At 57.6% G+C, this 13,558-nt stretch overlaps 2 protein-coding genes across 4 annotated transcripts in view; one reads left to right on the forward strand and one right to left on the reverse strand.

Moving 5' to 3' along the window:
• STS (steroid sulfatase) overlaps nt 1-2,368 on the reverse strand; it is a 76,408-nt gene extending 74,040 nt beyond the window's left edge. The window contains exon 1 of one of the 3 annotated variants that reach the window (XM_036311172.1): nt 2,286-2,368. Coding sequence is in view for 1 of the 3 variants with exons in the window: in XM_036311171.1 (XP_036167064.1) it covers nt 1,390-1,403 (14 nt within the window). In the remaining 2 variants the exon portion in view is untranslated. Of the gene's footprint in view, nt 1-1,389; nt 1,545-1,729; nt 1,831-2,285 lie in introns of those variants that run through there. The other 2 variants (XM_036311173.1, XM_036311171.1) reach the window with 2 other exon arrangements.
• LOC118657324 (pseudouridine 5'-phosphatase) overlaps nt 1,262-13,558 on the forward strand; it is a 36,797-nt gene continuing 24,500 nt past the window's right edge. The window contains exon 1 of the mRNA XM_036311175.1: nt 1,262-1,420. Coding sequence (XP_036167068.1) covers nt 1,351-1,420 — 70 coding nt within the window. The 5' untranslated portion in view covers nt 1,262-1,350. The remainder of the gene's footprint in view (nt 1,421-13,558) is intronic.

Genomic DNA, 13,558 nt, shown 5'->3' on the forward strand with positions numbered 1-13,558 from the left:
TTACTTTATTTTAAATCTATTTTTACTGATTTCAGAGAGGAAGGGAGAGGGGGAAAGAGAGAGAGAGAGAAAGACAGACAGACAGACATCGAGGATGAAAATGAGAATAAGAATCACGGATCAGCTGCCTCCTGCACACCCCACCCCGGGGATGGAGCCTGCAACTTGGGAACCGAACCCTGGCCTCCCGGTCCGTAGGCTGATGGTCAACCCCAGGGCCACGCCTGCCGGCCGCCGGGCCAACCCCCACATTTTAAAATCTCTGGGGCTGCCCTGACCCGTGTGGCTCAGTGGATAGAGCTCCGGCCTGTGGACTCATGGGTCCTGGGTTCGATTCTGGTCAAGGGCACGTACCTTGGTTGTGGGCACATCCCCAGTAGCGGGTGTGCAGGAGGCAGCTGATCGATGTTTCTCTCCCATCAATGTTTCTAACCCTCTCCCTTCCTCTCTGTAAAAAAATCAATAAAATATATTTTTAAAATAATAATAAATAAAATAAAATCGCTGGGGCTTTCTCGTTCCTGCTTCTGGGAAGGTTGCATCCCGACGATCAAACGCGCGTGTGCAACCTCAAGGAGCAGCCACAGAACCAGGGACAAAAAGGCATTTCTGAGCATGGGGTGCACATGCCTTGCAGGTGGCAATGCAGAAGGGCTGTAAAAGGACCAAAACCCGGAGGCATTAAAAAAAAAAAAGTCTTCTTATCACAGGCCTTTCCTATCAGCTCCGGCCTCGGGGCTTTGCCCGAGGACAGTGCACCAGCCCTTGATGCTATAGGCGATGCCAAGAAGCATGAGGTGCCAAAGCTGCAGACCTTAGCGCCTCTGCGCATGCGCCAGCAGGTCCTGGGACTGAGGCCCCGGGCTGCACCTCGACCTGGAGGCTCGCGGGGGCGCCAACGCGAGCACCTCTGCACCCTTCCCCCCCAACGACCCTCTAGCTTTCCCCTCCGTCCGCACTTGGTCCAAATTCCAGCCATGCATTTGCCCCAAGTCGGCGCCATGGGTCCCTAGACTTTGAGCATCATCCCTGCCCCACAGTCCCTAGGCTACAGACCGAGAAAGCCCGGGTGCGCGTGCGCAGGACAGGCCCGCGAGGTCCAGAGCGAGCGCGCGTGTGCGGGGGCGCGTACCCGGACGGGGCCGAGGGCGCGTGCGCGCGCCGCCCCGGGGCCCGCGGGTGGAGGCGGTCCTGGGTGCGCATGCGCAGACTGGCTTTGTGGGGGGGAGGGGAAGGCGACGTGCGCGGCATCGCCCCGGAGCGCGCGTGCGCGGGGCCGCGGGGCGAGCGGGCGGGCGCGCGCGCACCTCCTCCCTCCCCGCCCCCACCCGGCGAAACCCGGCGGCACAAATGGCGGCGCCCATGGCCTCCCCGCGGCCCGTCACCCACCTGCTCTTCGACATGGACGGCCTCCTTCTGGGTGAGTAGTCGCCGGCCGCGTCGCGCGAGGGCGGCTCGGGGTCGCGAATGGGCGGCCATGCCCGGGACCCCCGAGGGGGGCGCGCGGGCCGGCCGGGGCCCCGTCAGACCGGCGGCGCGCATGCGCACGGGGCTTTGGCGCCGGCGCCGCTCGGGGCACCCACTTCCGGTGATCGCGCCGTGCGAGGGGTCGCGGCGCGGAAGGGCGCACCGTCTCGCAGGACCCTCCGCCCGCTGCCCCTGCGCCGCCGGGAGGTGCGCGCGCAGCACGGGCCTCGGTTTCCCCGCCTGCACCCGGGGCTGCACCCACCTGGCCGGTCGGTACTTGCAGAGCAGCCGTCCTCCTCCACCCGACCGTGTGCGGACATCTGACCATGTCCGGAGGCATTTGCAGTGGCCTCGCTGGAGGGAGGGGGGGGTGCTGTCGGCCGGCCAGGGGGTGGAGGCCAGGGCTGCTGCTGCTGCTGCACCTCCCGCCATGCACTGCCCAGCGCCTCCCCCCCCCCAATGCCTGTGGGGCGCGGGTGCCAGGACCCTCACGAGCGTCCCGGCCGCTCAGCAGCCCACACCCGCCAGCTCAGAATCTGCAATTTTTACCCCCAAAGCCTGCAAGTGGGAGAAGCGCACGGGGCGATGCATTTGAGAGACTTGCTGCTCTCTGCACCCTACAGCCCCGGAGACACCCTGACTTCGCCAGCCACGTCGCACTCCAAGTAGAAATCAAAGCAGAAAATGCTCAGTGCATAGCCCCAGGGACACGCTGCCTGAGCGCGACCCCATAGCCCGACCCCATATCCACCCTTCCCAGCCCCCCCAAGAAGGCTTCCTAGGACTTAAAAAAAAAAAAAAAAAAAATGCCCGCTTACTTGATGTCGACCCGCTGGGCGTGCACGTCTGTTTATTCCGTCCTCGCCTAAAATCCTAGAGGAAACAGTTGCAACTCGAGGCTAATGCAAAACAGAAACCGGAGGACACAGTTTGCACGGGGCTAATGCAAAACAGAAACGCTGCAGCCCAGACAGGGAAAAGGACTCGCCCCAGGTCGCCCAGCTGCGAAAGCACTGCAGATCAATCGGATTCTAAATATAACGCGTGGACTCATCTCACATGGGGTGTTGACCTTGACCCCCTCGCCGGTCACTTTGCTAGATGGTTCAGTACTAATGAGACTGGATTATTTATTTACTTTTTTGGAAAAGGCCCACAAATAAAAGTCTCTCTCTTTTTTTTTTTTTTAAATTTATTTTATTGATTTTTTACAGAGAGGAAGGGAGAAACATCAATGAGAGAGAAAACATGAAACACCTGCCTCCTGCACACCCCCTACTGGAGATGTGCCCGCAACCAAGGTACATGGCCTTGACCAGAACCGAACCCGGGCCCCTTCAGTCCCCAGGCCGACGCTGTATCCACTGAGCCAACCCAGCCAGGGCCAAAAGTCTATTTATGGACCCAGAGAGATTAACCAGACAAATTCCTCCGGGAAAAAATAAAACATAAAAAAAAAATCCCCATAGAGGTCGGTAATGGGCGAGAACATGAGCGTATGCAGCTCCTAATTCCGACACGACCCCGTTTCACAAAGCTTTTGGGGTTCCTAACTACAGTTTGTGGACGTACGTGAATTTCCTTGCTCAGGTGGCTAAAGCAGTGACAATATCCAATTCCTGAACCTCCCAAGCAAAGATCCAGGGAACCTGGGGCGGGAGGCTCATGAATTTTAATGCAAACGGAGCTGCCTCGTTAAAATTAAATTTATTAACTTCTCAATGGGCTGGCTGGATGCTTACTGCGGCCTCTGGAATCCTTAGCTGTTCCCTGAAGCGATGAGAGGTGACTTACGTGGCCAGGCTTGCAGATGGCTCTCCGCCCCAGCCGGCCGGGGTCTCCTCTTTGCTGGTTTAAGGCTGTCGCTCCTGGTGCTGGTACCCAATCCCCTGAAAACCGAGAATCCGTGGCCCTTGGGGAAGATAAGACCTAAGCCCTTTCCCCATCCCTTTTTGTCTCCTGTCCTGGCTGTTCTTTGAGGTGGTATTGCCTTGCACAGAGTTTTCAGAAATTCACCTCTGCTTATTCTCTCTCTCTCTCTTTTCAAAATTTCCTCGTTCGTCTAGAACTGCAATTAATTGCACGGGGATGGGCCCTTCTCCCTGCAAGAGAAGGAAGTCTATGGTCTAGACCAGTGATGGCGAACCTATGACACGTGTGTCAGAGGTGACAGGCGAACTCATTTTTTTGCTTGGTTTTTCTTTGTTAAATGGCATTTAAATATATAAAATAAACATCAAAAATAGAAGTCTTTGTTTTACTATGGTTGCAAAGATAAAAAAATTTCTATACGTGACACGGCACCAGAGTTAAGTTTTTTTCAAAATGCTGACACGCCGAGCTCAAAAGGTTCGCCATCACTGCCCTAGAGCAATGGTCGGCAAACGGCGGCTCACGAGCCACATGCGGCTCTTTGGCCCCTTGAGTGTGGCTCTTCCACAAAATACCGACTTCTGCGCGTGAGCCACGAAGTTTCAATCGCACTGTACGTGTGTGCCCGCACGTGGTATTTTGCGGAAGAGCCACACTCAAGGGGCCAAAGAGCCGCGTGTGGCTCTTGAGCAGCCGTTTGCCGACCACGCGTCTAGAGCAGCGCTCCTAGAAATAGCATCTCCTTTGCATGGAATGTTCTACGAGCAACATTGAAGCAAGTACGAAACCCGGCATTTCCACCCGGGCTACTTTATCTCAGTTAAGCTGCCCAGTTATGCCTGCTCTCAATCGTAAGCACCTGGCCTAGCTGCAGTTGTATCTGTTATTGGCCTAACCAGGTATCTATAATAATAAAAGCATAACATACTCTATGTAATCAGACCAGAAAGCTGAACGACCTTCCGGATGTCATTCTGGACGAAGCCACAGTGGCAGGGGCCGAGGCAGAGGTGGTCAGGGGCGATCAGGCAGGCAGGCAAGCAGTTAGGGGCGATCAGGCAGGCAGGCGAGCAGTTAGGGGCGATCAGGCAGGCAGGTGAGCAGTTAGGGGCGATCAGGCAGGCAGAGAGATTAGGGGCGATCAGGCAGGCAGGTGAGCAGTTAGGGGCGATCAGGCAGGCAGAGAGATTAGGGGCGATCAGGCAGGCAGGTGAGCAGTTAGGGGCGATCAGGCAGGCAGAGTGATTAGGGGCAATCAGGCAGGCAGAGTGATTAGGGGCGATCAGGCAGGCAGGCGAGCAGTTAGGGGCGATCAGGCAGGCAGAGAGATTAGGAGCGATAAGGCAGGCAGGTGAGCAGTTAGGGGCAATCAGGCAGGCAGAGTGATTAGGGGCGATCAGGCAAGCAGAGTGATTAGGGGCGATCAGGCAAGCAGAGTGATTAGGGGCTATCAGGCAGGCAGGTGAGTGGTCAGGGGCGATCAGGCAGGCAGGGGATCAATTAGGGGCAATCAGGCAGGCAGAGTGATTAGGGGCAATCAGGCAAGCAGAGTGATTAGGGGCAATCAGGCTGGCAGGTGAGCGGTTAGGGGCGATCAGGCAGGCAGGCGAGCATTAGGGGCAATCAGGCAGGCAGAGTGATTAGGGGTGATCAGGCAGGCAGGTGTGCCATTAGGTGTGATCAGGCAGGCAGGCAGGTGAGCGGTTAGGAGCCAGCAGTTCTGGATTGGGAGAGGGAAGTCCCCCAAGGGGTCCTGGATTGCCCGAGGGTGCAAGCTGGGCTGAGGAGACCCCATCCCCCCCCTCCAGTGCACGAATTTCGTGCACTGGGCCTCTGGTCTATAATAATAATCTATACCGTAATAATAAAAGGGTAATATGCTAATTAGACCGGATATCTTCCAGACGTCATTCCGGATGTCCTTCCTGACGAAGCCAGGGCCCAGGGAAGCCAGCCGGGGTCCCAGGTGCCCTTGGGCCGCGAGGAGGGCAGCAGCCTGGGCCCCCGGTGCTGGAGGGAAGCCGGTGCCGGCAGCCTGGGGAAGGAAGGCCCACTCCTGCACGAGTTTTCATGCATTGGGCCTCTAGTCCGTTTATAATGAGTTCTTTTGCAGGAGGTCTGCTTTTCTTTTAGGAATTGTGAATGCATCTCCCTCCCCCACCACCTCCCCTAGAAGTTCTCCTCGTTACTGTAGCGCCCGTACTTGGTTTTCAAGGAAGTGGAGTTGAATACAGGCTCATTGGGGGGAATTCTTACTGGAGCTGCTTGCTTCATCCCAGGAGAATGAGGAAGTAAATAGAGATTTTATTTCTTTTCTTTTTTTTTTTTTTTTCCTGAAATGTTGACGGGGAAGCCAGGCGGCTTTGAGGCGCACTGTGACACTGTTGTCCCTCTGCACAGAAAGGATTCAGTTTTCGTTGACATAAGGCTCAGGTCACGCAGTCACCCTGGGCGAGGATCCAGGGACATGACCCAGGTAATAGTCTGGGCGTTCCCGTGCCCTTTACCGCGAGAGAGAACGGGACCGAGGTGGCCGTGAACCAGGACTAGATTGTGCAAGAATGACAACGACGACAACTATGTCCCAGTATCTCAGCTCCCGGGTTGAGGAGGGTTAGTGTCTAGTTCATAAACAGCCGGAATTAGGAGCGAACGCATGCCCGCACACAGGGGTGGGCCCTTTTCTTGCAAAAGATGAGGAAGTTGCGGTCTAGAGCAGCACAAACAGAAATAAGCAAACACGCCTTCAATTTTCTCCTCCTGACATTGAAACCAGCCGATGCAACCTGAATGGAATTCTTTCTTTTTTAATTCTATCCTGTTATCCAAATGGTTGCCGTTCAACACATATTCAGAATTTAAAAGAAAAAAAAATGCAGGCGTTTTGCATGCATTGTTGACGCCCGGTCTTTGAAATCTGTGCATTTTACACTCAGCACGTCTGCTCTCGGCTGCAAGGAGCCACATTCCAAATGCTCACATTTTAGGGGATCGGGGTGGGGTGAGGGTGGCTGCCTTATTGGGCAGGGCAGGCCCAGGGCTGTAGGAAGCACCCCATGATGTCTGCTGTTGACAATGGGGCCAGGCAGACGGTGGACATTAAGAATATTCACACCCCGGGCAGTGCGGCTCAATGGTTAGAGCATCAGCCTGCGCACTGAAGGGTCCCGGGTTGTGGGCTCGATCCCCAGTGTGGAGGGTGCAGGAGGCAGCCGATCAGTGATTCTCTCTCATCACGGACGTTTCTCTCTCTCTCTCCCTTCTCCCTTCCTCTCTGAAATCGATAAAAATATATTTAAAAAGAAAGAATATTCAGGATGAGGGATGTGGGTCTACGTCAAATGCGGTGGAATGTGAAATGTGTTTTCCCGGGGATCTGATACAGTCATTCTTGAGAATCTTAAAAAAATAAAAAATCGGCCAAGAAAAAATAAGCTTTATTTTCAAATTCATTTTTAAAAATCAGCAGGACACAGGCTGCTCTGTGATAGGAGTCGTTGGCCCAGTTGCCTGTGATTTCACCGTGTCTCTGTGGACACACGTGGATGACAGGGCTGTTATGGGAGACACGTGTCTTCGTCTCCGAGCAGCGTGGTGAGCTGTTCTCTACCTGCCTGCCCTCCCGTAGCCTCCCACCTGCCCAAGAGCAGCACGTGAGCCTGCGTGGGGGCACCTGTTTCTCTGTCTGGGCCCAGGATGTCCTGGGGGAGGGAGGGGGGACAGGGGAGGGGCAGGGCCGGCCTTTGGGGGGGGCTGACCCAGCTCTCAGTCACACCTAGCCTGTGGCTGGAGCCCCCTCTCCCACGGTCCTGCTCACCTCAGCTCCATTCCGCCCCTTTCCTGACGCCCTGCGGCCCCCACAGAGCACTTGACAGAAATAGAAGAGGCTCTCACATCATTAGCTCGCGCCCTAGATTCACTCTCAGAGGCAGGAACACGCAGCGAGCGACCGGAGGGGGTGGTGACGACGCCAAACACAAGGTTTCTTCTCGTGTTGTGGTTATTAACTAGAAGCCCGGTGCAATGGATCCACGCACATTGAAAGGAAATTAATTGGAAGAAATATTTTAGAGGCCGGGGAGGGACCGTGGGAGGTGGGCCGGCCGGGTAGAGACCATGGGCTCCAGGGAGTGTCCGGCCCGTCTCGCCCAGTCCTGATCGGCTGGACCCCAGCAGCAAGCTAACCTATCGGTCCGAGCGTCTGCCCCCTGGTGGTCAGTGCACGTCATAGCGACTGGTCGACCGGTCAAACCAACGGTTGGACACTTAGCATCCTAGGCTTTTATTAAATAGGATTATTTTAATTTTGTTTGTTGTTTTGTGGATCTCCACCAGAGCATATCTTCCATTGATTTGATTTGATTTCTATTTATTTTTTTAAATGTTTTCATTGATCTCAGAGAGGAAGGGAGAGAGAGAGAGAAAGGAACATCCATGATGAGAGAGAATCATGGGTCGGCTGCCTCCTGCACGCCCCCCACTGGGGATGGAGCCCACAACCCGGGCATGTGCCCTTGACTGGGAATCGAACCCTGACCTCTTGGTTCATAAGTGGACGCTCAGCCACGGAGCCACGCCGGCCAGGCCACACATGGCTTTCCATTCTGAGCAGCCAGAACGCGCAGGAAGCTGGAGGAGATGGAGGGATGCGGCCGGGTGTGCCTGTGGTCTGGGCGGCGTTCGCTGCTGCTAATGACACCTGGCTCCTCTCCCGGGCGCCAGCTCTCTAATTACCTCTAAGCAGAGGTGCCAGGGGTGCCCCAGGCCAAGGACTCTGCCCCGCGCCCTGCTGAGACCCCGTTCCCCCTGCCGTTCCACCTGCGGGAGCCCCGAGTTCAGCTCCTCCAGACGCGTCACCCCGATAGGCCGTTGCCCTCGGCAGGGGAGAGGTGGCGGCCGGGCTGGGAATGTGTCATCTACTGCAGACCGGCCCCCCATCACCCCCCCGCATGGGAATGCCGTGCACAGCGTCATTCATTTGCACCCACACCCGCTGTCACCAATGGCCTGAAATGTGCAGGTGCAGGTGCGAGCCGCTCCCATAGTTCGCTCACGCTTCCCCGGGGGAAATGGTGCCCATAGAAGCGGGGTCCCCAGACCCTGGCTCATGAACCCCCCCAGCAGCCGACACTCCGTCCTCTTTCCAGCCGGCCTCGCCCGCCACTGATGACAATCCCCTCGTCTGGGTGCCACCTGGAGCACCGGACATCACTCCGCCCTGGGCAGCGGCTCACCTCGGGTGCCGGGGGGTGGGGGTGGGCCAGCCCCTCCGCCCCCTGCTCCTGGCGTGGCTGCCTGCACAGGGCAGGGCAGGGCTGGGCGCGGCCCAGGCTCAGGGTCCTGCCGGGGGCTTCTAATCCGCCTTGGCCGGCGCTGTCTGCGCTGAGCACGGATCAGCTATGGCCCTGGCCATGTTGCTCAGTGGTTGGAACATCAGCCCTCAGCCTGAAGGGTCCCGGGTTCGATTCCAGTCAAGGGCACGGACCTCGGTTGCAGGCTCAATCCCCGGCCCTCGTCTGAGTGAGAGTGGGGGAGGCAACCCATCCGTGGGTCTCTCTCACATCGATGTTCTCTCTCTCTCTCTCTCTCACACACACACACACTAACACACTCACACACACACACATACACACACACACTCACAAACACACATACACACACACTCACACACACATACACACACACTCACACACACACTCACATACACATTCACTCACACACATACACATACACACTCGCACACATACACACACACTCACACACACACACTCACATACACATTCACTCACACACATACACACACACTCTCGCACACATACACACACACTCACACACACACACTCACATACACATTCACTCACACACATACACATACACACTCGCACACATACACACACACACACACTCACATACACATTCACTCACACACATACACACACACTCTCGCACACATACACACACACTCTCGCACACATACACACACACACTCACATACACATTCACTCACACACATACACACACACTCACACACACACACTCACATACACATTCACTCACACACATACACACACACTCTCGCACACATACACACACACTCACACACACACACACACACACACACACACACACATACACATACACACACACTCACACACACACACATACACTCACACACATACACACATACACACACACTCACACACACTCACACACACATACACACACACTCACACACACACTCACACACACACACATACACACAGACATACACACACACTCACACACACACACACACGCACGCACACTCACACACACACATACACACACACTCACACACACACTCACACACACACACATACACACAGACATACACACACACTCACACACACACACACACGCACGCACACTCACACACACACATACACACACACACACAAACTTACCAATGATTAGCCTTGTAGGTTCAGAGACATACCTGTCCCACATCTGATTCCTTCGTATTCTGTTTACGAAGTGCGTGGATTTTAACAGCCACTGTTTCTTTTTATTCCTCCCCCGAGGATATTTTCCCAGTGATTTTTAGAGAGAGCGGAAGAGAGAGGGGGAGACAGAGAGAAACATCGATGTGAGAGAAACACATCAATGGGCTGCCTCCTGCACGTGCCCCGACCAGGTCCCAGACCGGGGAGGAGCCTGCAACCGAGGTCTGTGTCCTCGACCGGAATCGAACCCGGGACCTTTCGGTCCGCGGGCCGACGCTCTATCCACTGAGCCACACCGGCCAGGGCGTAACCGCCAGTAGTCAGAGGTCATCGCAGGGTTTGACCGCACACGAACGTTCCCCAGCTCAAACCCTGTGACGCTCGCTCAGCCACGTCACAAGGAGACTGTGCCCTGTCCCTGCTCGGCACCCCCCCCCCCTTGACCGGGTGGACAGACACCCCCTTTCCGAACAGCCAGGGGTCCGTCCGAGCCTCATCAGTGACTTCATAGGAACGCCCGATGCCGGGCTCACCCCCCCCTTCAGCCGCGTGCCCACAGCGCCCCGTGTTGCCCACGCCATCGGCCCCTCCAGCCTGCATTTCAGATCCACGTACGGTATCGTCGCCCCAACGGGCCGCCTTCCAGGAGAGCGGACACGTCCTAAAATGACAAGCATCACGCCAACACGGACGCGGGGCCGTCCTGGCTCGCGGGCATCGCCCTGAGGGGTGGGGAGTGGGGGAGCCCTTCAGGGACCCCTGTCCCCGCCCACCCAGCCTCTTAGGATTCACATCTCCTAACCCACGGACACGGCCGTCCACCCCCAGCCCAGTCACCTCCGACCCCACCTAGAATTCCGCCTTCCCTCTCGCCCGTCCCAGCTTCCTCCCACCCCCGCCAGGGCCTTGCCAGTGGTGCCTGGTGAATGCTGGGTGTCTTTCCCGTGCTGTGCCCAACAGCAGCACCTGATGGGGCCACACGCCCACCCCGGTCGGGAACGGACCGCAGAGCCAGCCATGAATTCACAGAGGAGGCCCCGGCCCCAGCTCTCACCTCCCAGCCCCCAGGGGCGCTGGGATAAACCATTGCTGTTTGACAGCAGAAGTGGGCGATTTTTAAAAAATATACATATTTGTATTGATTTCAGAGAGGAAGGGAGAGGGAGAGAGAAGCATCAATGATGAGAGAGAATCATGGATGGGCTGCCTCCTGCACGCCCCCGACTGGGGACCAAGCCCACAGCCCGGGCCTGTGCCCTGACCGGGAATCGAACCCTGACCTCCGGATTTTATCTGTTTGTGAGTCATTGTACGCTTAGAAAAAAAAAAAGAAAAGAAAAACGGGCGGTTGGGAACGTTTCTCATTGTGCTTTCGATCGCTGAGGTCCCTCGTGCACACGGGCTCACGGCAAAGCAGACGTGTCAGGTGGCGCTCCTGGCGGTGGGCAATCCCGGGTCCGCCTCAGAGGCCAGCGCCGTTAGGGCTGGAGTCCTGGTGTCCCTGGGGCAGAACCTGCTCCCTTCTCCTTCCCAGCTTCTGGGCGCTGCCTGCACCCCTTGCTCACAGCCCCCCGGCCCCCCCACATCTCCAGATCCATGCACATCTCTCTGGCCATTCCTTTATACACATGTTTTTACTGATTTTAGAGAGAGAGGGGGAGGAGGAAGGGAGAGAGAGAAACATCCATCCGTCGCCTCCCTCGTGCACCACAGCCCGGGAAGGGAGACGTACGCCCCGGGTACGCGCCCTTGAGCGGAATCGAACCTGGGACCCTTCCCTTTGCCGGCTGGCGTGCTAACCACTGGGCACACCTGCCAGCGCTGACACTGGCATTTAGAGAGAGGCGGGTATGCACATGCATACGGCACGGAGCCCTGTCGTCCTGTGCCCACCCAGCCCCCACCCAGCTCCTGCCTCTCGGTTCTGCCTACAGCCCCTCCTTGCACACGAAGGTAGACACGCTGCTTGCATCCCATTTAATCCCAGTATCACTGGGCGTCCGGCTCGCTCCCCTCTGCCCAGCTTGACCTGCAGGCCCTGTAGCTGCCTCCAGCTCACACATCCTGACCCACCCCCTGCCTCCTCCCACGGCACAGGGGGCCTGTCCCCCAGCAGCCCCGGAGGGGGACGACCCCATTAGCTGTCGCCAGCCTGGAACCCCACCGGCCAAGCTTCCCCGGCCGCCCACCTGGAACCCCACCGGCCAAGCTTCCCCAGCCGCACACCTGAACCCCACCGGCCAAGCTTCCCCGGCCGCCCCCCTGGAACCCCACTGGCCAACCTTCCCCGGCCCCCCACCTGGAACCCCACCGGCCAAGCTTCCCCGGCCGCCCCCCTGGAACCTCACTGGACAACCTTCTCTGGCCGCCCACCTGGAACCCCACCAGCCAACCTTCCCCGGCCGCCCACCTGGAACCCCACCAGCCAACCTTCCCTGGCCCCCCACCTGGAACCCCACCAGCCAACCTTCCCCGGCCCCCCACCTGGAACCCCACCGGCCAACCTTCCCCGGCCCCCCCCCTGGAACCCCACCGGCCAAGCTTCCCCGGCCGCCCCCCTACCTGAGGGTCCTTCTGAGCCCGGAGCTGCACCCTGTCCTGACGGGGCCGGCCGTCACCCCAAAGCCAGGGCGCTGCTCCTCTTAAATTACCCCTTGGGGCCACCTCCCCCGTAATTACAAGTGCGGGGAGCGGGGAGCCAGCTTGCAGCCCGGGTGCCGTGGGCGTGGAGGGAGGACTCACACTCCCTGGGGGACGTGGAACCGTCCGGGGGTGGCGTTCCGATGGGGGAGATACCCTCCCACGGCGCTGGGTCCCCTCCCGGCTCCGGGCCCCGTCTGTTCTGTGCGGCCTTTCGAATATTTGTATTTAAAAATACATTTTTATTGATTTCAGAGAGGAAGGGGAGGAGGAGAGAGAGAAGCATCCATGATGAGAGAGAATCACGGATCGGCTGCCTCCTGCACGCCCCCCACTGGGGATTGAACCCGCAACCTGGGCCTGTGCCCTTGACCGGGAATGGAACCGTGACCTCCTGGTTCCTAGGTCGACGCTCAACCACGGAGCCACGCCGGCCGGGCAAGTTATAATTTTGGTGGCGCCGGCCGACTTCCCCAGTGGCCCTGCCCTCCCTCCCCCGGACCCCGAGGGAACCCCGCTTTGCATCTCACCTGCAGGGGTGTGGGCAGTTCCTAGCCTCGTATGTGGAGTCGGACAGGGTGTACCCCCTTTCATCTTCCGCTGACGGAGCACGCGTGTTCTTTTCCCAAACCCGTGTTATCGCGTCCGCCGGCCGTTTTATTTCTTCTCCCTGGTTATCGCATGTGGTTCTAGGCCCCAGGCCTCTACTTAATTTTTTAAAGGAGCTGCCACACTGTGTGACTAAGTGGTTTTCGGGGCGGGTTGTGTGTGTGTGTCTGGCGGCTGCTGTTATGACCGATCCTGAACCTGATGGTGTAGAAGGACCCACATCTATTATCTTATATTTCTGGAGGCCAGGCGTCTGAAGGCAGTCTGATGGGCTGAGTAAGGCGTGCAGCCCTAGCCAGTTTGGCTCAGTGGATAGAGCATCAGCCTATGGACCGAAGGGTCCCGGGTTCGATTCCGGTCACGGGCACGGACCTCGGTGGCAGGATGCTCCCCGGCCCGGGCCCTGGTCGGGCGCATGCAGGAGGCAACCCATCGATGTTTCTCTCTGTCTCTCCCTCTCTCTTCCACTCTCTCTAAAAATCAGTGGG

The sequence above is a fragment of the Myotis myotis genome, unplaced genomic scaffold (genome assembly GCF_014108235.1).
Source record: "Myotis myotis isolate mMyoMyo1 unplaced genomic scaffold, mMyoMyo1.p scaffold_m19_p_51, whole genome shotgun sequence".
Classification (NCBI taxonomy): Eukaryota; Metazoa; Chordata; class Mammalia; order Chiroptera; family Vespertilionidae; genus Myotis; species Myotis myotis.